Here is a 26,427-nt window from a genome sequence, read left to right as displayed (position 1 = left end):
CCGGCCGCGTCTGGACCCCGGTAAGTCCGGACTAAGGTACTTCGAATTCAGCTACGTTATTAACGTAGCTGAATTTGCGTACCTTAGTCCGAAGTCCGGACTAAGTGGGGACCAGCCCTTATTTGGAAGTTGAACCAAAGGCTAAGGGTGTCACTCAAGGCCAGTGCATTGTGGTAAACATATGTTATTTGATATACTTTATTGATTATTAATAGTGGACTAGCAAGATACCATACTTGGAAATTAATTAGCTTATAAACTGTACAAAAATCAGTGTCACCAAATTTTGATTAGTAAAATAAACAAACATTCTGTGCAAACATGAATATGAACTACAGCAGCACAATATTTATTAGCAGGATATGTAAAAAGTTCCCTATGCTATTGTTGTAATATACAGTGAAGTATGTACTGTCTACATGAAGTATGTAACCTGACTTTTAGTGGTTAAACACTAGCTTATTCTACAGTACGCAGAATGTTGAAATCGCTCATATCATTCCAAAAAAACCTAAGACTGAATGTTACTGAGTCTCAGTCTGTAAATAACTCATTCAGTTTCTTCAGAACAACATAGGCATTTTTAATCTCTCATCTCCACCATCCTTACGTCCCAAATTGTCATTTAAACCAAGGATTGTCAGTTTGGGTTTGTTTCTGAGGCCTTGGCTACACTGGCGCTGTACAGCGCTGCAACTTGCTGCGCTCAGAGGTGTGAATACGCCCCCCCCCCCGAGCGCAGCGAGTGCAGCGCTGTAAAGCGCCAGTGTAATCAGAGCCTGCAGCGCTGCACGCTCGCTCACAGTGCTGCAAGCTACTCCCCTCCGAGAGGTGGAGTACATACAGCGCCGCGAGAGAGCTGTGAATTCCCAAGTGTAGCCAAGGCCTCAGAGAGAGAGAGAGACAACCATTGGTGGTAAATGCCAACCTAGAGGCAACCATGGTGGAGATAAGAGATGTAAAAATGCATTAAATCCTTTTCTCTGATTGATCATTTGATCCTTATTTTTCTGTAATTGCTAAACTGTAATGTTGTAATTGATAATTTAAGCCCTTAAATAGAAATATTCACAAATCTAAGCAGATTTTCAGTGGGTTTAATGTTAGATTCTTATTACTGTATTCTATATTTCCTGAAATACAGTACCATAACTACTCTGAACTATTCTTTGCTTTTTCCATCTCAATTTATACTCTTAAGGAACTTTCATATTGTAGGTTTTGTCAACCCATTACAATAATTAGGTTTTAAACCCATTATTTAGCACTTGTGTACCATGCAGGTTCAAAGTTTTGTAGTTGTATTTTTTAATTTGTGTTAATTTAGAGCCAAATTCAGACATGATTTAAACAGTCACAGATCCGTGTCTTCAACAGCAAGTTGAACTGGTTTACACAAGGTATGAATTTAGCATTGAATGTTAAGGGATTGTCTCAAATATATATATATATATAAGCAAGGACATTCAGTGAACACCAAAGCTGTCATTAATGGTTCCATATGTATCTATATGTATGTATTATACTATAAACATGTCTATAAAATCATGCAGTGTTGTGTACCAAAATTTTGAAACACAAATTAAACTTGTACTTCAGAAATTACTGTATTTTGATCTGTCTGAAAAGAGTCAGGAATCATAAGCAGATAGACTTATGTACTCAACATTGCATTGACAATTTAGTAGTGTGTGCAAATGTTCAGGCTGATCTCTAATTTTCCTCTGCTCTTATGCCACTAACATTTTATGCCTTAGATACTAAAGATATGTTAGAGGGAAAATAGCTGAATGTTTTTTAAATGTTTCTTGAAACTAGGTAGGTATGGTTGAAACGCTTGAAACAAGTTTAACTGCTCATTTTACACAATGATGGATTTTCCTCTACATTTTTCAGATCAGCTAAAATACTAACAAAGGCTGTCGTCGATGAAGAGGACATAGATGACATAATTAAAGATATCATTGATGAAAGCAGCTTTTCCAAAAAACCTGTGGTGAGTAGAATTCTGAAAAATGCATGAAGAGGTTCAGTCAGAAAATTTTCAGAAAAGGGAGTTTTGGGGAGGTTTTTGTTTGTTTGTTTTTTAATTGTGAGAGAGTAGGTGGGTGTAGTGAACTTGGGAGCTCAGGATATGTGAACCGAGTGGAGGTTCAGAGAGTCCAAGAACCAGACTCTCTCCCTCAGTAAGTGGTGCAGCATGGACAAGAAATTATGGAAGCTATGGCCCAGATCCAGAAAGGGATTTAGGCATTGTGGTGCCTAACTTTTAGGCATCTAGAAAGTCACAGGATCAACACTGCAATTCACAAAGCCTGAGTTAGGTACCTTGGCTCCCTAAACAATGACTGTGGAGATCACAGAAGCCAGCATGATAGTTTGGGAGCTGGCAATGCTAGCCCATGGGAAATTCTAAGGAGAGGTGTGTGTCCTAAACCATACGGCTCTGGCAGAGACAGGTACCTATCATAGAGTATCAGGGTTGGAAGGGACCTCAGGAGGTCATCTAGTCCAACCCCCTGCTCAAAACAATCCGCAACTCCCCTCCCCCGATCCCTAAATGGCCCCCCTCAAGGATTGAGCTCACAACTCTGGGTTTAGCAGGCCAATGCGCAAACCATTGAGCTATCCCTCCTATCTCTGTTAGCAACCCATGATCAGCAACTCACCTCCTGGAGTCAAGTAACTTAGGGGTCCTAAGTAGGAATAAATTCCACAGAAAATGATGGAAAGAGGAGAATATGATGATGTTTATAATTTTTAGCACAGAGGTTAGAGCACTTGCCTGGGATGTGAGAGATCCAGGTTCAATTCCCCCCCTGTGCCAAAGGGGGGAGAAAGGATTTTAACAGGCATCTCCAACCTACCACGAAAATGCTCTAACTACTGAGTTATGCGATATTCTGGTGTGGGGCTCCCAGTCTTTCCTGTTGACGCTGTTCTATTATGAATAAGTAGTAAAAGAGTCATTGGAGCAGGGGAACTGGACCTTGGTCTCCCACCTCCCAGATGAGTGCCCTAACCACCAGGCTACACAGTCTTTCTCTCTCTCTTTCTTTCTTTCTTTAGCAGGAGAGATTGAGGGAGCCCTGACACATTGCCTAGGCTGGGATACCCAGGGTTGTGAGGCACCTAGCTACCACCTGCCTTATCTATGCCTGCCATGGTAATCCCCAACTCCTCCAGCCGGAGGCCACACAAGCACTCCCCTCTAGGCCTTACAGGCCCCACTGTTACTCTACAGGTTAGTGATAGATACAGTCCAACCTTTGAGCCCTCCAGGCGTCTCCCTAGTGTCCAGCCCCTGGTCCAGTGGTATTTGCAGCATTCACAGATTCGCTGCTTCCAAAGAAACAGTACTCACCAGCGTACCAGTTCTATCTCATAGCACCTCTCCACTCAACACATAGCCTTTCAATATACTTGATTTCACTACAAATATGAGTTTATTTAACAAAGCACAGATTCAAGTAATAGCAAGTAGTATTGGAAACAAATGTTTACATATAAAATAAAGTTATAATGCATTCTTGAGCCTAGACTTAATTACCAAGATACTCTCATGTCTTGTAGAGTTTGGCTCACCCAAAATCCTTGCAGCGCTTTTTATCCAGCTTAGCTGTAATACTCCTTTCATGAGACAAGTATGCTGTCAGCTTGGCTCCTGTATGAAGGATTCCATGTGTTCCCCCTCACACCCTCCCCCCCGCAAGATATATCAGTCCCATCCTTTGTCTTTATTCCTAGACAGGGCACTTCCCTGCTCATTGTTTCATCCTGTGAATTTCCTTTCTTGTAGATTTCACAATCTCTTATTTTGCCTGTGGCTCAGTATGCAAATAGGCCTACATTGTGAGCCATACAATACACAAATGACCAGCCCAGGGTGATAGGTGTCTGCTGCCTCCTGTCTGAAAGGAAAAATTTTGAGGTGTTTCACGTACTGGTGACCATCCTTAACTCCAAGACCTTAACAACATAAATTTTAGAATAGATATATAACTCCTTAAATATTATCCACACATACTTTTTGCAGTGATGACAGTGACCAGTGGGCTACTGGCTCTTGGTAGAGACCTCACATGCCAACCTTTGGTGAACTGTTATGCTTATATCCAACCCAGAGGATCCCTGTAGAACCCTATGCACCCCCCAGTGCCTTCTGCCATTTGGCACCAAGAAGTCCTTGGGTCACAAGGCCAGTATCAGAATATCCCATAACTCAGTGAATAAACTTTATATGAGCTGCTATCAGGGAAAACTTCTGAAATTCCAATTAAATGGTCTTGTACTTTCCAATTTCTTTTTCTGTCAATACTTGTCTAAATAGAAGCTTTCTCTTCTTCAGTTTACCTCCTTTCACCATTTTATTAACTGATGTTGCAGTCTGGTGTGTTAGTATTTCATGGAAGCATTGTCTGATGGTTAGCGCACAGAACTGGGAATCAGAGTTAAATTCCTAGCTAAGCTATGCATTTACTGTATGACTTTGGGCAAGTCACCTAGACTTCGATTTTTAAGTGTCTACTAATTTTCAGTGCCACACTTGAGACATCTAGGATGTGCTTAAAAAAAAGGGGGGGGGGCTGAGCACTCACAATTCCAGTTGGATAGATTTGAAAGATGTACATTTTGAGTTTGTTATTTGATTACTATCCTGGGCCAGATCATTATTCCCTCCTGCCCCACAACACCCAAATAGATTTGTATGGAGAGGGGCGGAATCTGCTGCCTCCATTGCATGGGCTTCTCACGGAGCCCTCTGCAGAGTGGGGGAATCTGCATTTGGGGAGGAAATTGGATGAGTATAGGTGTTTTATGAGCCTGGTTCCCTATCCACCAATGGGGGTATCTGCTAAAATTGTGATGCTTTTTGAGAAGAGCCAAATCACGGTGATGGGCAACTTGCAGTTTTTCTACCCTCATTCCAGCTTCCATCAGAGAGGTTTCTGGTCCTTGCTGCTTAAGCAAAATTGAATAGCTGTGTATGTTGCTGTAATGCTGCCTGGTTCTGTCTCTGTTTTGAAATAGAAACTGAAATCCAAATCTGCAAGTCCCACATCTGAAAGAAATAGTGCTTCCATTCAGGCTCATGGTAAAAGGTACGTGAAGAATGATGAACTGAATACACTAGTGTGCAAATTCTATAATCAGTCTAGTAATGTATACTATTCAAACTATGATGACACTGAATTACAAAGGAACTAAGTATTTAGGGGAGCTTTCATAGGAGAAAGGACAAATAATTCAGCATTTTGACAGTTTTCTGACTCCAAAGAGCAAAGTAAGTTTTTCATTCATTTAATAGATTCCAAGGCCAGAAGAGACCATTGTGATCATCTAATCTGACCTCCTGTATAACATGGGCCATAGAACCTCCCCCAACATGATTCCTTCTGAATGTTTAAAAAAATCCAATCTTGATTTTAAAATTGCCCCGATGGAGAAACCATCACAATCTTGGTAAATTGTTCCAATGGTTAATTACCATTAAAAACTTACACCTTGTTTCCATTCTGAATTTGTCTAGCTTCAGCTTCCAGCCATTGGATCTTGTTATACCTTTGTCTGCTAGATTGAAGAGCTCATTATCAAATATCTGTTCCCCATGTAGGTACTTGTATCCTGTGATCAAATCTCCCCTTAGGCTTCTCTTTGTTAAGATAAACAGATTCAGCTCCTCGAGTCTATCCATATAAGGCATGTTGTCTAATGCTAAATTAAAGTACTAAAGATTACTCCAGTCGTAAATAATGTTCTGCCACATGAAAAAGCATTAACAGTTCAAAATTAATGTTCTGTTTTACTTTTCTGTGTTTATTTTAAGTCCCTATACTATTTGGTGAACATGTTGCACATAGTAGAGTGTTTCTGTGACTCTTGCTTATGCACATGTTGAAAAACTTTTAACTCCTTATATGCTCCTGGATGTTCAGCATAAGTCCAATAAAGTAGCACTTATTTTACAAATACTGTGCCTTGCCATTCTAATGAAAGTAATGAACTTGCTGAAAAGGTACACGTGCTCATTGGAGCAGGACAAACTAGGTCAAATCAGTGTAGGTTATTATTATGCTACTTTTCCCAAATGACTTTAACTAATTTTACTATTTCTCTGTTGAATTCATGTAGCTGTTGTCCAGTGTATCTTGGTGGAAGCTCTACACCACGTGGTATAGGAACAAATATTTCACAGAGGTAGGAAATCTGAAAGATACTGCCCATTTGCATTATTACAATCTTATGTACAGTTTCTGTTGAGAGTTTAAATGAGTGGGTTAAACTTGCCTTACCGAAACATGTAAGAGATTTTAATAACTTGAGTTACATGTGGTTTATTTCATGAGTGTGTTTTAGAGACCTCTTGAGAGCTTATCTGCTCAGTATTGACACTAAAGATTCTATGGCCCTTTTTATAAAAGTAGGGTGTCCTGGCTCTTGTGATTTCACCATTTCATTAGTTCTGCAGTCATAGTTATCCAGCCTAGGCCGGACTTAGATTTTTAATTTAAAAAAAAAATCAATTAAAGTTTCATGGCCATCTTTAGACATTTTAAGGAAGGAAAAAGCATGCAAGGCAACCTTTTTCCTTTGCAGGTAACATTTAAAAAAAATAAAATAACCTATCAACTTACAGCAAGTCACAAAAAATTTCAGCTTAAAGGGAATTTTCTTCTAAATCATGTTTTTAAAGTGCTTATAACAAACAGCGTCTTCACAACCAGAATTATGGGCCAGATCTTGACTCCTATGCTAAGGATTTGCACAGGGATTTTATGTGGGAGACTGAGGCCTTGGCTACACTTGAGAGTTACAGCGCAATAAAGCCTCCCCCAGTGCTGTAACTCACTCCCCGTCCACACTGGCAAGGCACTTGCAGCGCTGTATCTCCGTGGCTACAGCACTGCAGGTACTCCACCTCCCCGAGAGGATTAACAGCTGGTGCGGAGTGGCTGAGACGCTGGTGCTCCAGTGTAAACAGGGAGTTACCTTATTACGCAGTGAGTGACCTCCGGAAACGCCCCATAATCCTTTTAAGTGAAGGTTCCTCTCTTTGTTTTGTTGTGAACTCCGTGGCTCCGGGAGCTGCTTATCAAAAAAAAAAAACCACAGCTACTGTTTGCTGTGAATGAGTAGAGGCAGGCAGGGGGGCTCCCTTTGGAACGCCCACAACTAATGTTTGCTTGAAGAGAGAGGCGGTGCGCAGGGAGGGGGGGGGTCCATTTCAAGTTGCTGCTTATCTGGTCTTTGAGGAAAAAAACAAACAGCTGCTGTTTGTTTTCAGTGAGTGAGAGAGGGTGGAGGAGGGAGGGGGGTCGGAACTTGTAAGGCAGGGTGCTGACACAGTGTCGGCACTCCAAAAATCCACTCTCTCTCCCCGCACACTTCCTGTCACACTCCACCCCACCCCACCCCTTTTGAAAAGCACATTGCGGCCACTTGAATGCTGGGATAGCTGCCCATAATGCACCACTCCCAATGCCGCTGCAAATGTGGCCACGACAGTGCACTGGCAGCTGTCAGGGTGGACAGACTGCAGCGCTTTCCCTACTCAGCTGTACGAAGATTGGTTTAACTCACAGCGCTGTACAGCTGCAAGTGTAGCCAAGGCCTCCATCTTTCCCTGTAAAGCCACTTTGGTGCACACTAGCTTCAGTTGTGTATGTGACCTTTAAACCCCTTACCTCAAAAGGCAGTTTTGTTTAGTGGACCTACTTAGTTGTGGTTACACAAGCCATGCAGCCACTCAGACTTGCTTAGAAAGAGGAATTGTGGAGTATTGCTCCTTAGGCCTTGGCTACACTCGGGAATTCACTGCAGTGCTGCGGCAGCGCGGTGAAGCGCGAGTGTAGTCGCGCCGCCAGCGCTGCGAGAGCTCTCTCACAGCACTGTATGTACTCCGCCTCTCCGAGGGGAGTAGCTTGCAGCGCTGCGAGTGAGCGTGCAGCGCTGCAGGCTCTGATCACACTGGCACTTTACAGCGCTGCACTCGCTGCGCTCGGGGGAGAGGGGGGGGGCGTTTTCACAACCCTGAGCGCAGCAAGTTGCAGCGCTGTACAGCGCCAGTGTAGCCAAGTCTTAGTGCGCGGGGAAGCAGTCTTCCTCAGTGGCCTTTTCCAGGGTGACCTGTAGCAGTTGAGCTGCTTTTGAGCCCTCTGCAGCATATTCTCCTACTGCACTGCACTAGCATAGCTCTACAATCTAATAGCCTAAATGTAGGCTTCCGAATTTTTCATCAGGAAAAACTGGCAATCTAGCCCAAGGGTTCTCAAGCTTAATTGCACCGCAATCCCCTTCTGACAACAAAAATTATTACAAGACCCCAGGAGTGGGGGACTGAAGCCTGAGTCTGCCCGAGTCCCACTGCCCTAGGCAGGGGGGCCAAAGCTGAACCACAAGGGCTTCAGCCCTGAGGGGGCTGTAACCTGAGCCCTGCCGTCCAGGGCTGAAGCCAAAGCCTGAGCCCTGCTACCCACGGCTGAAGCCCTTGGGCTTTGGCCCCAGGCAGTGGGACTCAGTCTTCGACTTTGGCCCCAGACCCCAGCAAGTCTAACACCAGCCCTGGCAATCCCAATAAAAAGGGGTCACAACCCACTTTGGGGTCACAACCCACAGCTTGAGAACCGCTGATCTAGCCTAAAAATCATTGTGAAAAAACAAGCTTTTAAAATACCAGCATTCTCCAATATTAAATAATTTACCTAATACTTCAGTTTAAGTGTATTACTATCCATTTTCCCCCGGGGTTTTAAAACTATCTTCAGATTAGTTGTCAAATGTAAAACCGCTTTGCTAACTACACCTCTACCCCGATACAACACGACCCGATATAACACAAATTCAGATATAATGCGGTAAAGCAGCGCTCCGGGGGGGCGGGGCTGCGCACTCCGATTGATCAAAGCAAGTTTGATATAACGCGGTTTCACCTATAACACGGTAAGATTTTTTGGCTCCTGAGGACAGCGTTATATCGAGGTAGAGGTGTATTCAGTTTCTTAATGTGTTTTTTGTTATTTAAAATAGAGCAGTATGTTAACAGACTCCTTTATATTAAGTCCTGATCCTGCAGTTCTTACGTGAATAGTCCTAAAAGCCCCAACTTGGTAAGGTATTTAAACACATGTGGACCTTTAAGCACAGGAGTAGTCCCACTGGAAGTTACACATATAGGCCATCCTGTTGAGGCCAGTAGAACTGCTCATACAAGTGAGGGTTTGCAGGATCAGGCTGGTAGTGGAAACAGTATATGGTATAAAAATATATAGGGAAAGCCTTAGAACTTGCAGAGGAAAGATCCAACTGTAAGGACATGCATTCACGATGAAACATAGGAATCTTACAAGGGCTTAGGTTACTGGTGAGTACATCAGTGGGGAGTGAAGGGAAATAAAACTGAAGACCAAACAGAAAACCACTGGCATATGACCTTTTAATATATGGATTTCTCTTCAAAAAGCTACAATTATTACTTTTTGTCTTCTAAATGTTATAGTTAGAACTGACAGCACTGCCTTGAGTTAGGGTTGCCTAAAACTTTCCATTATAAGACCCTGGTTTTGGTTGTGAAGCTAACTGTTTAGACTGAAGATTTCCATGCTGAATGTCTGCCTCAGGATGATTTTTTTATTTTGGTTTGGTTTGGGGTTTTTTTTGTTTTTTCGTTTAGAAAAATTAGTTTAGCCATTTCTGAGAACAAGGGAAAATAACTTTTTTAAATATTTTTCAGAACAAGTTCACCATTTTGTTGAGCTCTAATGCCTCCATAATTCAGAGCAGGATCTCAAAATGTTTCTGGGGGTGGGGGGAATGGTCCCGGTGGGGTCAGAAAGGTACCTTTGCTGCCCCTGTAAACATGCACCCAAATCTGCCAGGCACCACAACTGAGATCAGGGAGCCTCTCTCCTGTGCTCTTATTGCTCCCCTGCTGGTGCCCAGGCAGTGTGGAAGAGGAGTCAGCCTGTTTCGAGTGCTGAGGAATGAGAAGCAGAGGGAAGAGCCGGGGATAAGAAATGGGGGAATGGGTACCCTGCTCCAGGGAGGGGAACAGGGGCAGATGGAGATAGAAATAGCACCCCTGGGAGAGGAAGACATGGTTGGGGACTGGGATAGAAAAGTCTCCTCCAGAACCTGGAGCAGAAACCAGGAGTCTGAATTCCCTACAGACTTCTGCTGCTAGCCAACATGTGTGAAGTCTGCTGACAAAGTATGTATCTCAGCCTCCTCTTGTGGCTGTCCTGCAGATAACCACCTAAAACTATTACTGTCACCAGTTAGTTATTCTGTTAGCTCAAGTGAGAGTGCTCTGTGCTGTGTATCTAAAGATTCCAACCGTGGAGATCAGTATGGGTGGAATTTGTTTGTTCAGTTTGCTTTAAAAAACCCAGTAAATTACATGCAAAAAACTATGTTAAGAGAACGTTATGGTTGTCAAGTCAAGCATTTATTTATTTCTATTCCCATTCAGTGTATAGTCCCATACCTTATTTACTGTGTACCATCCAAATCTGCACTGAATACAGAATTATTAATTCTTTTACAGACTTTTTTAGACACTTAGCACCATTGCATCTGAATGCTTCACAAACATCAATCTTTACAACACCCTTGTGAGGGGAGGTGGTGGTATTCTCATTTTTACAGATGGGGAACTGAAGCACAGAGAGATTAATACCAACATTATCAGAAGTGTCTGCCAATTTTAAGTGCCCAACTTGAGACACCTAGGGTCTGATTTTCCAGAGAAATTAGAATTGCACGGCACATTGTATGTTTAAAGCACAGCTCCCATTTACATCAGTTGTAGCTCTTGAGTGCTTAGCACTTCTGCAGATTAGGCACCCAGAAAATGAGGAACTCTCAGTAGCCACCTGTGAAATTTTTGATTTTAAGGGATATACTCAGCATCACAGAGGAACCCTCTGGCAAAGGCGGGCATAGAATCCAGGGAAGCATTTTGCTTCCTTAGCCATGAGACCATCCCTTCTCTTCCTACAATCCCGTGCCTCATTCACTACACATCTTCCACCTTCACCCTCCAAATGAGGCAGGAGTTGAGACAATAGCCTACATAAACTATATTAACCTAGTTAGTTCCCAGCGCACCATCCAGCTGGTGCACTGAATGTGGCAGTGGAAAGTATGGTATGGGCTCATGTAATTAAAGCATGTAGAATGCCTATGCATGAGAGGGCACCTTAGTTCTGGCATTTTGTAACTTTTGAGGACTTGATTTTGAAATCTTAATGTATCTTTGTAATAAATCACTGATGTTTGATTATTTTACTTTGAACAGATCATGTGATCAGCTACGTTGTACTGCCTGTGACTTCCATGTGTCTCATTACAATGACTACCAATGGGATAAGTCATGTGATTATCTCTTTTTCAGGTATGCCTCAGGTAGACTTGAAATTAGTATTTGGGGGGTAATATGCTTATCAAAAATGTACATTTTAATAGATAAAGAGCCATATTTATTGCTGGCATAATCAGGTGCTGTTCCTTGTAAATAGTGTCACTTTCACTAGTGATGAATTTGGCCTCTTGTGTTCTACTGCAGTATGTCTCATTTATGAATAAAGTAAAAATATGACTGTCCTTATGTATATTTGCCACCATGTTTTGGGTGACAGACTTATTGCTTCTGTCAGTTTTTTTTCTCTCCACTGTTAAGTACTGTGCTCATGCTATGTATATAAGCTGTTCAGTGAGACTTAAGCAGTTTAAAAGCCTTTGTTTTAAAAATGCAGAAGTTTGACTAAATGCCAGGCTTTCCATGGGAAAAAACCTTGGACCAATCACTTTCAAAATATTTTTGTTGTTGTTGTTAAATTGTGGTATTTCTCCCTCTCCCCCACCACAATGGGGATTTGAAGTCCCTGAATTTATCCTTTAGCCACTTTGACTTCTAATTTCTCTAAAACCTTTCCTAGGTTGGATTGTAATTACAAATAAGGGGTTTATTCCTGATTTATACAGGGAATTTAAATACAGTGCATTCCATTTATTTTGATAAAATCTGTTTTGATCAAAAGTCTGTTCTCTTAAAATACATTGATCGGGTTAATTGGATGTTCAGATTGTTTGTGCGAACACCAGGGGGTGTATTGTAGCTTGTAAAGAACACTAACACCTTATAATAATAACACATTAGTAAGTCATCTTATTATTAATAGTCTCTTCCTTGTTCTCTCTCTGATCCTAAGAATTGACAGAGAGACCCTTGTTTTTTTTATTAATACAAATTATTAAAAATACTCTGCACTGATAAGTTTTTGATATGACTCTTTGGTAACTAGAGAGTTTCATGAACTAAAGGGCAGAATGTATATTATTTAATGTACAAGTTATTCTGTTCCTGAGATTTTGAATGAATAAAATAAAGAATCTAATCAAGTGAAAGGCATTGTTATCAACTATTTCTAATTTGATTAAAATGTGTAATCCTCAACATGATGTTCAGCAATTTAGGCTAACCTGGAATTAACAAAGCAAATTAGGGGATTAAAAGTGAGAATGAACCAGTTACGTACCAAGCGGAATAGACAGAGGACAGATATACTTAGGGCATGTCTACACTACAGACTTAAGTTGACATATGTCAGGTTGACTTACAGTCACCACAGTAATTACTGCAGAGGCTGATGTCCACACTACCCTCCTTCTGTTGGTGGTGTGCCTCCTCACTAGGAGAGCTTCCACCGACGGAAGAGGGATAGTGTGGGAGGCTGAAAGCCAGGACACTCAGCTCCCTACTGGGAACCAGCTCCCCCACCCCACCCCCAGGCTTCTCGGCTCCCCACTCCTGGCTGGGAGCAAGGGACAGCCTCCTGGGCTTCTCGGCTCCCTGAGTAGGGGCCTCTGGGCAGCAGCCTGGCTGGGAGCTGGGGGAAGCCAGGCTCGAGCTACCTGGCTTTCTTGTCAATTTCACAAAACTGAAATTGACAAGAGAGCCAACAGCCCATATAAGTAAGGCAGTGTCTGACACTGCGTCGCCCTGACTACACCGCCATAAGCTACACCTCTCATGGACGTGGAGTGATGATGTCAGTGTAGCAGAGCACTTACATCGGCGGGACAAAGCTGTAGTGTGTACACTGGCATCATTAGGTCGACGTAAACTGCCTCACATTGACCTAACTATGTAGCATAGACCAGGTCTCAGATATTTGATTACATTCACTTGCAAACACAACCAGCTGTCCAATTTTTTGAATATTAATATTAGACATGCCTGGTCTGTTAAACAACATGTCATAGATCTTGTAATAATGCTTACTCTGTAACATCACTCTGTTAAACAGAGAGCTCTGATGACAATAATCCTATGTAATGTCTCTTTAAACAAAAGCTCACTCTTGTAACGATTGTTTTGTTTCTCATATTTACATGGCATGGATTTGTAAACCTGTTAATCCTTCCTAAATAAATAGTGTAAAATTGAGATGTAAAGGATGGACAAGCAAGTGAGTAAATAAGCATCTACCCCACTGTTTTTAGTTCTCAAATTTCTATCTAAACATTTTTATTGTGCTCATCAGTGCAGTATTTGAACATCTATAAGGGCAGCAGATGAAGGATTAATGGAAAGAGCAGGCTAAATGTCAGTCATGGTTAAAACATTAAGTTTACACTTGCTTTTTGAAATAGTTATTTCAAAATAGATTGGTCCTTTGGCCTCTTCATTTGCATTGCTGGATGCTAGCGTAGAAGTAACTTGTGACTTGATGTTCTCCCTATTGTCTATCCGTCTGTATTATGAGATGTGATCCCTTTTGCTTTCTACCCTGCTCCTCCATCCCTATCCCTTTCACCATAGACCCCATAGTGATTAACTTGCATATGCTATTTCCTGACAGCAGAATGTCACTGTGCATATGGATTCATTTATGATACAAGTGAACCAGTTTAAGATACTTAGAATAGGATAGCTGATACTGTATGAATCTAAACTAAATGGATACTTATAACACACTTCAGATTCACTCTCTAGACCAGATTGACCCCTCCCTAAATTATTCCCAAGTAGGGGAGCTAATACTACATTAGTCTACTTGGTATTTCTTTCCGATTGATATTTTGGAGGATGGAGTTCCCTCCTCTGCAGAACTAAGAGAACTAAGCCTAAAAAAACTTCAGGTTTCAATACACCTGCAAACAATAGTGACAGTACACTGAGATCTTTACTCAGGAAAGCATTCTATTCAAGACAGCACTTCAGCACATGCTTGAATCCCATTAAAGGTAATGAGACTTAAGTGCACACTTAATGTCTAGCATGTGTTTAAGTGTTTTTCTGAATCAAGGCCCAAAGCTTGTTTCATGACCTACTATCTGGCCTGAGTGCAGGAATGGCTGTTATTGCACTGTACTCTCCCTGTGATTGCTGATCCCTAATCTCCTGTTTCCCTGCGGGTTGTATACTGCAGAGGAGGAAGAGCAAGTGAGATGCTCTGTCCCAGTCAGGATTATACATCATTCGTGTTTCTTGCAGATTTTTTTTTTGGTGGGGGGAGGGAGGGAACCAGTGCTGCAGAGAGTGGCTGTCTCCCTTCCCCTCACCTCACCCTCGCTCCCTCCCCACCACAGACCTCAGTGTGCATAAACCACCCACGGAAGGGATCGACTTAATCACAGTACAAAATGTTCCTTTTCTTCCAACTGATGTCACTAAAAACAGTGTAACAGGAGGGGTTTGACCCAATAGTTCGCCTTCTTGAATTTTTATATGCTAGAACGTTGTGTTGCTCTAGTAACAAAAAAGTTAGCGTGACCTGTATAAACTTCAGAGCAGCCCATGGCTGATTTAGCCTATAATTCATTATTAAATCAGAGATGCTATTGCATTATAACATCAGTACTTACCATGAAGGTGATTTAAAAACTGCATATAAAAAGGAGACTGGCCTGTTTAAATAACTTCATTCAGCATTGCTTGGGGACTTTATAGTTACTGTAGTCAAAGCTCCTACAATGACAGTCCATTAACTGACAGGGAACTGGTTCTGAGGGCAACAGTGCTGCATTTACTGGGGGGGCCTGTGTGCTTGTGGTCCTCCTTCAGGTAAGGAAGAGGATTTTCAGCAACTGCTCTGGCACCACAACCACTACACATTTTCTTAAATTGTATGTGATTTCTCACTTCAGATCTCATGATAGTAGAAGAAGGAGGCGAGGAGGGGGAAAAACAGTCTTGAGAGCTTGTGGGTTGGAAGAAGATAAGTAGATGTAGGCAACAGAACCAGGAGCCCATTGAGTAGCTGGAGAGGAGTAACACTGCTGTTCTCATTGGCAGTTTCCTGCATGCGTATAGACTGCCATAGAAGCAAGAGCTGTCCAGCAATCACATTGAAGTGTAATGCACCTAGGATGCTAAAAATGTGCGTAAAAAAAAAAAAAACAGATGTAATAAGGTTTCTTTATAAAGCTAGTCTGTTAGAGTGGTTTCAGCAGAATTGGTTTCAGCAGAATGCATGGGCTAAGATCTTTTCTCAACTTCACACACAACTCCCGCTAAAGTCAGTCCCGGTGTACGCACATCCAATGTCAGAATTTGGCCCCATAGTGCTAAGTGCTTATTTTATAGAAAAAAACTAACTCACATGGTACTAAAGTGAACTTATTTGATTGACAGGAATAACATGCCTGAACTCAGTAAATTAAGAGCAAAGATGATAAAGAAGAAGGGATCACGGGCTTATGCTTGTCAGTGCAGTTGGAGATCCATTGATGAACTAACTGACCTCCGAACAGACCGGCAGCTTCGTTGGGTCTGTGGTAAACATGTAGAATGAAGTCTTCTCACATGTTTGGTATGCGTTCCTGTGTGAAAACAGACTTTCAAGTCAAACTGACTTCCTTTTAGCATGCATTTCCCACTCCATTTTCTGAGAACAGAAAGGAAGCTGAACATGTTATCTAGAGCTAGATCGTGACACTGAATTCAAAACTGAACGTTTTTCCTCTCACTGTAACTGTCTCATGAATTAAGGGAATTCATAGAGGAAACAGTCAGTTTGGAGGCATTCTGTTCCCTAGAGTGCCAGCTACAGGTGACATTAGAAGTGTCAATGAGAAGTGGGGTTGAAGAGCCCTTCCCCTAGTGCCAATGGAGGGAGAAGAAGCCAATGAAACCAAACGGGGCACGAAAAAAGGGAAGAGCAAGAGCCCCCTGAGCCAGCAGAGGTCTGTACAAGATCTGTGACTCCATGGAGTTGGGGAGCAGCCACGCCCTATGGCACTCTTTCAGAGGTGGGTGGATATCCGCATGGGAATTAATGCTCCTCCTCCCACTCTGCCTGTAGCCTTATGCAGGGGTGGCAAGGTGTGCTGCCCAGGGAGTGAGTAGTAGTACAGATCCAAATGGATGAGAACAAGACCAGCTGTCACCACACAGGGCTTCACTTTCCTTTACCCTCAAATCCCCAAGAGCAATCCAAGCTCCTTAGTACTCACTCCTCTTTAGTTTCCTCAAAGCCCTTTGTCCAGAGTAAGACATTCCGTGGAGACTCTGAGGTTCACCACTTAGTTTCTTGGCCTGGTCTCTCCTCGCTCTTTTGTTTCACTGCAGGGAGGGAACAGTATGGCCCTGAATTATTTAACGATATTCAATAAGTTAAGTTGGGGAAATATTAGCTCTGCAACAGTTAACAAAGATGCTCACATTTAAGAGTCAACAAGATATATCCCAACTGTCCTCGTGTTTGGGTTTTTCAGTTAAAAGCTTCATTTCAGAAATATTCCACCCCCCAAAAGTGTGACTTGCCCATTGCATTCCCCCTTAAAACAGCTCCCAGTATCATGTTAGTTGATGAGATGTTTTGATTTAACATTAATGTCATAGTAGCTAATAAGCCCTTGTTTTCTTCACTACCTCCATATTTAAAATATGCACAAGTATTATGTATGGCTTGTTTTGTTTCAGCACTGGAAATTATCATATTGAAAAATGGACTATAGTTCAATTTCGGCAAAGGGGATGGGATCATTTCATACAGTGATGTAAAAGAAAATGGAATGAAAACACTGTCCTGAAACTATTTTTACTATTCAATAAAATAGTATTCTAAGGATTAATTCAGAGTTACTTGATGTATTCAATTCCACCTATACAAAGTGATAACTGGTTTTTAAACACCTGTCATACTTTAATTACATCAGGAGAAATATGAGGAGCATTCTGCAGTAAGCAGATGAATGAAGTAACTCAAAAAGATTGGAAATTACTGTCATTAATTTCTTGGGAGGGTTGTAATTAAGAAATCCTCTTAACCAATCTTATAATAATTGTCATGAACCTAAAGTTCTGAATAGGTGGTTCTAATAAATGTAAATATTCCCTTATTAGCAAGGAGAATTTTCTTGGCTCTTCTGATGATGCTGTATAGTCATCTTCATCTAACTAAAGACAGTCTTTTCACATCCTTGGCCAAATTGTCTGTGGTATTTTGGTTGCAAGTAAAATTTGGTAAGTTTTCTGCTGGGTGGCCCTGCTGTAGATTTGATCATTCGGTCCTTAGAAAAATTTCCTAAGAAAACTCCTAATGAATGTGTATCATCTGCAAGTTCACTGGTATTTCAAGGCAAAGTTCCAGCTTTTAGATAATACAGAACTGCAGGTTCCAGAAAATAGGCAAACCTAGAGATCAGTTGATGGACTAGTTCTGAAACAGCTGTTAGAAAGACAACTCTGCTTACCTGACAACCCAATATGAAGAGCTTCACCATCCTCGGTTTGGATTTGTAAGGGGTAAGTATTCCTGGGTTTTCTTCGGATGAGCTGAGTGATTTACAGGCTCAGAGAATGCTAGGTGGGGTTGGGGTAAAAAGAAACCTACAATCAGGCCATGATTTATTGAAGAGTTTAGGAGAAGGAAACTATTTTCCATTCTTCCTCTAGAGGGAGTTCAGGTCAGCTCTGCATTTCAACAAGTGATGAGTTGCTTTGGTTTTGTTTGGCTAATTCAAAATGATTTTCGAGGAACTTCCCCTAAGTCTTTGTTACCTAGTATTTGGAAGGCACCTCTCCTATATGGAACCAAATATTCAAGACTTTTGTTTCAGATAATGATATGCAAGATACACAGCTATTAAGCTGACCTAGTAGTAATGCTCTGGGAGATGTGGGTTTGCTGACTGGTCTCTTGTTTTCAGATTCAGCAACACCTCGCAGGGACCTCGATGAGTGAAGCTAAACCAGTAATGAGCAGGGAACCCCAGTCACTGCTTTCAGAGCTAGCAAGCAGAAACAAGGGAAAATGATGTGTTAATTTAGATGGAAAATGTAGATCTAAAGAGTCAAAGGTGCTAATGAGACCCTGTCACTGTCCAACATTAAACAAGGTTTGGTAAACAGAGACCTCAACCTGCTTCAGACCATGGCAAATGCATTAGAAATCCTCTTAACCTATTATTAAAGATATAGAAAAGAAGGGAAAACAGTTAAAGCATTTGAAGCGTAAAAAATTAAACAGGCTCTCGTTTTAACAACATCCCTTGTTCCCTTTTCTTTAACTAGAGAGAGTTATTAAAAAGGAAAAAGGCCCTTGCATGACAGTCTTTTAGATTATATCAAAGATGGTCATAACTGTCCTTTTTGGGGAAAAGAGAAGTTAGTGGAGATGGGTTGTAACTGTTGTGCAAGCCCAGTCCTGTTTCCTCAGAAAACAAGCACCCAAAAAGGCAGAGAAAAAGACAGAAGATTCAGCTTCTCTGGTGCTAAATTTACTTGTGACCTCGCTGCTTGAGAAATACAAGCACAGCACACGAGCTTATCAACCACTCTGAGTCTCGGCAAACTTGTACCAGCATCGGGCTGTTTAGGGCATTGCTTTTAGCTGCTTGTCTGGTCAAAGGCTTACAACACTGTTGCAAAATACACCTCTACCCCGATATAATGCGACCCGATATAACACAGATTTGGATATAATGTGGTAAAGCAGTGCTCCGGGGGGAGAGGGGGGGCTGCGCACTCCGTGGATCAAAGCAAGTTCAATATAACGCGGTTTCACCTATAACGCAGTAAGATTTTTTGGCTCCTGAGGACAGTGTTATATCAAGGTAGAGGTGTATGTAGTCTTGGCCAGCTAAGCCAGACTTTTTGTTAGGCAGGAACAAAGAGGAGAGAAAAAATAAAGTGGAGAAGGAAAAGAACACATGGGTGAGAGGGGACAAACTCTCATATCCCTGGTGTTGGCTGAGTTTCAGCCAGAGCCAGTAGATGTGGTGGTATCATCTGGGTCCCTCTCTGCCCTGCTGTGGTCAAGACATCTCTGAGGATCAGAATGACAAAGGCCTGGGGCCCTAGCAAATAGTGGGATGGCAGACTCAGACTCTAAGCTCAGAAGGGGCCATCATGATACTCTAATCTGAACTCCTTCACGTTGCAGGCCACAGAACACTCACCAATCCACTCCTGTAATAGACCCCCTAACCTCTGACAAAGGTGAAGCTCGCTCCTTCCTCTTCTCATGTCTCACAGTAAGCCATCTTTTTCCCCCTCTGAAGTCTCTCTTTATTTTTTTATTTTTTTGAGGCGTCCGAAAAGGAAGTGATGGGCAGAATAGCCCATCCTCTCATTTTGTCCACCAGTTAGGCCTAATTTCTAACACACCAGTTTTGGTTCATTGATTTCCATCTCACACTGTTTTTGTTAACCAGGCATGATCTTCATATACAATCCTTGAATTATAAGCAGTAGGCCTCTTCATTTGGACTAATTCAGTCTGTCCTTTATTGCACCTTTCCCCATCATCATTTATTATTGTAGATTATTGTGACATTTTATGAACTTGCACTCCCTTTTCACAATTGAGCTCACAATTAGGGTAAATTTGTAGGCTCAGTTAATACAACAGTGACTAACAATGTAACTGGAAAGTGGAGGCTACAGAGGGGGAGGAAAAGGGAAAAGACCAAATGTGACTGAATGTAAGAAGGAAGACTTTAATCTTCAGGAGAGTGAAGGATGAATCTATTTACAGTACAAATCAGCTGTTCTCATAGGTCACCCTACACTTTATCCTCTTGCAAGCTAAAAGCATTGCGAAAATGGTGTCTTATTTCTGGGTGGAGGCAACTATCAGCTAATAGCACCAGCTAGTACCAGCAGGGATATGCTGCAAACATACAAGAAACAGTGAAAATTCTAGAAGAATATTGGGGGCACAGGTGGCCGCTTCTTGAAGATGTGGTTAGAAGCCTGAATACGCAAATGAAAGAATCCTACCATTCATAGTTTCTTCCTCAAGGAGTCTAACTACTTGTCTGTGGCCTTGGTTAGAATGTCAGATATAAGAGCTCATCACAAGTGAAATGTAGATACAGTATTTACAAAAACAGTGTTATTGCATTTTGATTTGTATAACTGCTTTTATTTACAGTTACAACATTTCATGTAGTTTTAGATTTGGGAATAGTTACTACAGCTGCAGTTTAAAAAACTAATTCTTAGTTCTCTTTGAAGGGGGAGGATGCTCAAACTATTAGGCTGGAGTGGTAATTCTTGAAGAGTGACAGTCCAATCCATCTGCAGTCTTAAGATACTTCATATATCCCAGCTTTTTGTTAATATCTCCATGTAAAGCACCTAATCTCAACTGTAAAGTGCAGGCCAATACCTAAATCCCCCAGGTCTGGAAAAGTGCTTTATTTAAAACAAACAGAGAACTGGTGTATAGCATGTATGCTTCCATTGGAAACACAATGCATGAAACAGATAACAGAACAATAGCCAAGGATCTTCTTATAGACTGATGTAATGAATCTTAGCATCAGACCTGTGGAAATAATCCAAGGTAGAACATAGCTCTAAGCATAGGTTATTTTCAGCATCTTACATAGGAGTTGTTTCTCCCCTGCAAAGTTACCCTTCTTCTCAGAGGAAGCTTCTCCCCTCCGATCTAGATATAAAACCAAGAAAGGGACCATGCTTCATGTGGTTTGGTCTTTCCCAAATTTAGCTTCTTTCTGGGTGGAGTTTATAACCAGAGGATATAAAAAGTTACTCATTTAAAAATGTCATTCACTCAGTCTCCCATTTTGTATTTTGTTAAATAGCTGTATTACAGAGAAACACTGACTAATATAAGTGTGACCTTTGTCTTCTCTCAATTGTTGCTTTGGAAGAAAGAAATGTTACTACTTATACCTCTGGAAAAGACAAGTAGAAAGCATAGGACTTCTGTTTTGTTCAGATCACTCCCCAGCACAGATAACATTGTCCTGCTTTTGAGGGTTTTGAACTAAATGGCTTTCAAAAATGTTAAAAGACTATTGGATATTAATTTAGCAGATTGGGGGAAATCAGCACATCAGAAGGCAGCCTGCAACTTGTAAAATAAGCCCTGCTGTGCTCTTCCTATCAAACGGAGCCCTATAAAAGTAAAATGCTGCCTCAAATTATTTCTGTGGGAGAGGATGTTAAATAAACATCTAGAAAATTATCTGGTAAGATTGTGATACAAGAGGCCAGTTCCTAGTTATAATCTACAGACTGCTGCCCAAGTGGGAGGGAGAAGAGGATAGCATCTGTATAAAATAATCATAGTCACATTGCATTCTGCGTCTTATCCTGCAAAGTTAGTAAAAGCAGAACCTATTAAATTAGTAGTGGTTTATAAATAGTACATGCGTTAGCCAAAGACATTGGGCACATTCTATCGTTACATCTATATAGCTCCCCTGAAGGCACGGAGGTTGCATGCAGTTAGAGCAGACTTTGACCCACTGTTCTCAGATTAAAACATCTTTGGGCAAAGGACCTCTCCAGTGCCTAGGCAGAGAGACTATAGTCAAAGCCGTTGTGAAGCCAGGGCTTCTTTGTACAGCATAAAGGGACATGTATCACTAAGTTCCTCTTCAGAGGCACCCACAGGGACCAAAATGGGGCCTTTGCACGCACTCAGTCTCTGGTCTGCAGTATCCAGGCCTTCCACCACACTACTGCAGTCATAAGAAACAGCCCTCCAGCTGAGTCCCAGATATCATGCCCTTCCCGGGTTGTCAGTAAACACAAGTGAACTGTCCCACAGGCACAGTAGGGCTCCTAGTGAGCTCGTGAGCCAAGTTGGAGCAACAGCTTGTCTCGAATAATAGTGCCACAATGGTGGTTTAGCATCAGGCCTTCCCTTCCTTCAAGGAGGGGGCCCTCAAGGCAGCAGTTACTCAAGATGCTCTTGCCCGTCTCCAGGTATTGAAGTATAAAAGCCTGCTCTCCTCTTAGTCTGCCCCCACCTGTGATGTGTTTGCTTTTCTAAGTCTGACATCTTTCACAGGTGTGGCAGGGCAGAGTTCTTCAACCCTATGTTACCTAGTGTGGGAGTTATATAACCCATCACAAGGGTCTCTAGGCCATCAGAGAATTATTTTTCAGGAAAGGGATCACTGCATCTGCTGCTACCAAAATCCAGTGGCCCTAATATGCTGTCTGAGTGGCAGGAAGAGGCCACACTGACTCCCCATGCCCTGGCTTTGGTTTGTGACACATTTTGTTTCCTCAACATATAAAGATGCAGTTCACCCTCATAAAAGTAGTAGTTTTAAATGTTTACGTTACGGTAGTGCCCAGAAGTCCCAGTCAGGCTTGAGGGCCTATTGTACTGGGTGCTGTACAATCACAGAAAAGCAACAGTCCCTGCTTTGTGGGTGAAGTGAATTTCACTCTGAACAGGGAAAAAAACGCTTACTAAATCAGAAATGTGTAACTTTTCCCACAGGTTTCTATATTATATTACAGTGTGCTGTCAGCAGTCACAAGTAGCATTAGAAAAGACAATACAGTATATGTTGGTGAGCTGTGTTTAGTCAAGTTAAAGAATGGTGGGTTGTAACATGAATAGAATTCTGAATGTGAAAAATTACACAATCCACACTACAGAGGGCAGAATTGCATTGAGCAGAATACCTCCTGTTCAGTCTTGTGTTTAGGTCACTTTATAAAAACAGCTGGATACATACTTTTCAAGAAAAGGAGAATCCTTAGCTTTGCTTCCTGATATAGAGAAATTACAAGTGTGTCATCCAATCCCTGCAGCCCCTATAAATCAAAGAAACATACACCTCTTCCTTTACCATCTTCAACATAAGAAAATAATTCAGTTTTCTTTCTCTGCTGTCTCACAGAATTTACATCTCCCCACCCCCCAGATTAATCATCACTCACAGCACAATCAATCAGTAGATTATGTAGTATTTGTTCTGGGATTGGGTGGAAAGGGGCTGTGTAATTTAGGAACTCCTAATATGCAATAAGACATTCAGACACTGTGTGGACAATAGATAGAAATAGGGCATGTCTTAAAGAGACAACAAAAAGGCCAGAATTTAGCACCAATAATGAAGTTGCATTAATTCATATAGAAAACAATTTAGAAAGTTGTTTGAGAAGTTATGTGGAAGTCAGACTAATTGAAGGGCAGAATCTGAAAGCCAGGGTTTTTTTAGAATGCAATAATCTGAGCTCTTATGCCATGCAGCATCATGTACGTGATCTAACAGCACAAATGGACTGTATTTAGTAAGGTCTCCAACATACTATGTTACTGTAACAGAGGGGCAAATGCTGTCTGCAGGTGCACAAACAAAACCGTACTGAAGAAGATTTTGTCTATAAAGCAAGTATGGAAGTAAATGTGTTTGCATTGAAGTAAGGGCATAATTTGGTTCTTATCTTTAACATCAGTGCAAAACTAGCTACATTTCCTATCTCAAATTTGTTTCACATTATTGATATTTATCTCCCTCTAGCAGAATGCATAATACAGCTGAGCTTTTGGTAAAGGGCAGGTTTGAATATTACATTTTAAAGTTGATCAAATTGACTAGAATGACTACAGCTGTTAGACATGAGGCATGAGTGTCTGCAACACTAAGAGTTATTGCAATAAGATAGCAAAAGGCAGGTTGGAAAGATCTACATTATTTGAATGGGCAAGATATTTATATAAAATCCTGACACTGTCATCTTCTCAGATGCATGTTTGCTAGATTGACGTTGAACTGGACTCCTAGTCAATACACTCCGACTAACAGTTGTCTCAGAACTCATTTCAGGTTCCTTGGTAAACCATTAAATGTGAAGATATGGGGACAAATTCACAGAGGGTGCAAGCTAGTCCCTCTCCATTAACTCCAGTGGAGTTGTGCCAGTTTACAACAATAGTAAGTGTTTTGGGGCTACATTAAGTAATGGAATACTTTTAAGTACTGGGACAAGTTTATCCAGACTATAATTCCATAAATCTCTGCCTGTTTCTCCATCTGTAGAATAGGGACAGTGGTCTAGGTTTATCCTTGATGGACCTCCACTGACTTAAGAAGATGCACATGTAACCCATGCCTGGTTGGTGTGGTGCTCTGTCCCCCTCTAGTGGCACCTAGCTGTTACAGAAGTTTCTTTTCCTACATGCTTTTAATCAAAGAGGAATCTTATTTACAAGTGATAGATGAGAGCTTTCAAAGTATTCTTTCCAGTTTAATTGGCTGCTCCTTAGTGTACAGTGCACAGTTTCCTTTAGAAATATGTGTACATGTATGTACATCTTGGAGAATCCATCTACAACAGCACAATAAGGTTTATATGTGCTCTTTTCCTTGTAAGTAAACACATAACAGTTAACAAAATGTAACATCCATGGAATTCTTCATTTTATTTATATGAAGTGATTACAGTCTATTTCTTTCTGTTGCCCCATCAAAAAATGGCTTCGTATCTTCGTTATGCCTTCTTGCCATCTTCAGAGCCTAGCTTGCACAGTGCTTGGGGTTCTATAAACACTTTTGAAAGAATCTTTTAAAGCACTGTAGTAGTTACATTTTCCCACGTGTGCTAGAGCTAAAACATTTCTTACCCTCTCTTTTCTTCATGCTAAATGTGTCTGTGGAGTTCCAGTTCTATTCCAGTAAGGAAGGACTGAATTACATTTTCATCTACTTCTAATGAATCTATAAAGTGAGATGAAAAGAAAGGTACTACTAACAGATCAAGAAACCTAACCATGATTCTGCAGAGAGAGATTAAAAACCAAAACACACTGTTCTATAGAGTTGCAAAGTATACTTTCTGGATGTGAACTAATCTAGCACTGTCTTGAGTAATCTGAAACAGTGGTTTTAAGAGAAATGTGAACTGTCCTCCTTTATCTCAATGACTTTTTGAAGTGTCAAATTTTCTTTAAAAAGAAAGGAAAAACAGACTTAGGCTGGAAATTGCCTATGCAAAATGTGCTTCCCATTGCATTCTTAATTTCTATTCACAGTTACATGGACACAAGAAGCCCCTGAAAGAGTCCTGCATCATCTTTTCCCCAGTGACTGATGCTAAATACAGTAGTAACGTCCATATTTAAAACTTCCATCACTACTCCATAAGGACCATATTTTATCCCTGCTCTTTGTGAAAATTCACTTCCCATTCCCTTCAGCAGGAGACCCATTCTAGATCAAACGTTGTATATGGCCAGGGCGGGCTCCAACAGAGAAAAAAAAAAAAAGAAGCCGCGTTTGGCGGGAGCTCTACCGCTGCTGCTTCATTCTTGGGCGGCAATTCGTCAGCAGGTCCTATCCTACGAGAGGGACTGAGGGACCCGCCGCTGAAGAGCCGGAGGTGCCACCCCTTCCCATTGGCCGCCCCAAGCACCTGCTTGCTGCACTGGTGCCTGGAGCCGGCCCTGTATATGGCCCTAACAGTAGCCTTGGTCCGCAAGCCATAATTAGACTCAGAATTCAGCCCTGACCTTAGAATACATTTGTCACCCTTCGCCTGAAGCCCAAATGGATTTTCTTCTTTTCCATTGGCTATTACCTGAGAGTGCAGTATGAATATTTATTTTTGATTGCATATTACATTTTATAGCCGGTTAAGTGGTATTCATTGAATCAAAGACATTATTAACTTAGGCCTGTAGCAGTTCAAACAAAACAGCAGAGTGACAATGAAGGTTACAAACAGAAAAAAAAAAACCCTCTCTCTGCCAGGGCTTTATTTCATTTCAGTGAAAAAAGCAGTAGAGTGTAGCCACAGTTTTTAAAAAATTGTTTTAGACCCTCATCAGAGACATCTGCCACGAACCCACTGCCAAGAAAAAAGACCCAAACAAACAAAGAAATGGGTTCACTCACCTACAGCTTCCAGGAGAGGCCATTAACATGTAAATAGGCTACTTCTTTCCAGGTGTCTCTCCTCTGTGAGAAGGACAGGTTTTTTACATTCCCACCATACTCTGTCCCAGCCTAGGACTATAACAGGGCTGCATTAGGCACTACATTTCCCAGCCTGCCCTGCTCTCTTGTTTTTGGAAGAGAACCGCATTCACCGCTTCTTCTTAGCATATGCACAACTGTGCCTCGGGTGGCTCTTGACCAGGATTCATCACCGAATTTGGTCCACTGGTTGAATCATTAGCTTCCTCAGTTTGGGCCGGGTAC

General features: G+C 41.6%; 2 protein-coding genes across 4 annotated transcripts in view; one reads left to right on the top strand and one right to left on the bottom strand.

The window, feature by feature from the left end:
- The window catches only part of CFAP418 (cilia and flagella associated protein 418), an 18,884-nt gene extending 1,805 nt beyond the window's left edge, over window positions 1–17,079 (top strand). Inside the window, exons 2-6 of one of the 2 annotated variants that reach the window (XM_005291613.5) lie at window positions 1,897–1,996; window positions 5,032–5,102; window positions 6,133–6,198; window positions 11,297–11,392; window positions 15,638–17,079. In XM_005291613.5, the coding sequence (XP_005291670.2) occupies window positions 1,897–1,996; window positions 5,032–5,102; window positions 6,133–6,198; window positions 11,297–11,392; window positions 15,638–15,797 (493 nt within the window). In that variant the 3' untranslated portion in view covers window positions 15,798–17,079. Of the gene's footprint in view, window positions 1–1,896; window positions 1,997–5,031; window positions 5,103–6,132; window positions 6,199–11,296; window positions 11,393–15,150; window positions 15,384–15,637 lie in introns of those variants that run through there. The other variant, XM_042845093.2, reaches the window with a different exon arrangement.
- Window positions 15,635–26,427, bottom strand: part of PLEKHF2 (pleckstrin homology and FYVE domain containing 2) — a 128,467-nt gene continuing 117,674 nt past the window's right edge. For both annotated transcript variants that reach the window (XR_010598936.1, XR_010598937.1), the window contains exon 2: window positions 15,635–26,427. The gene's annotated coding sequence lies outside the window, so the exon portion shown is untranslated.

This window comes from Chrysemys picta, chromosome 2, assembly GCF_011386835.1.
Source record: "Chrysemys picta bellii isolate R12L10 chromosome 2, ASM1138683v2, whole genome shotgun sequence".
NCBI lineage: Eukaryota > Metazoa > Chordata > Testudines > Emydidae > Chrysemys > Chrysemys picta.
Note: the sequence above shows the minus strand (reverse complement) of the source record. Positions and strands in the feature narration are given on the sequence as shown.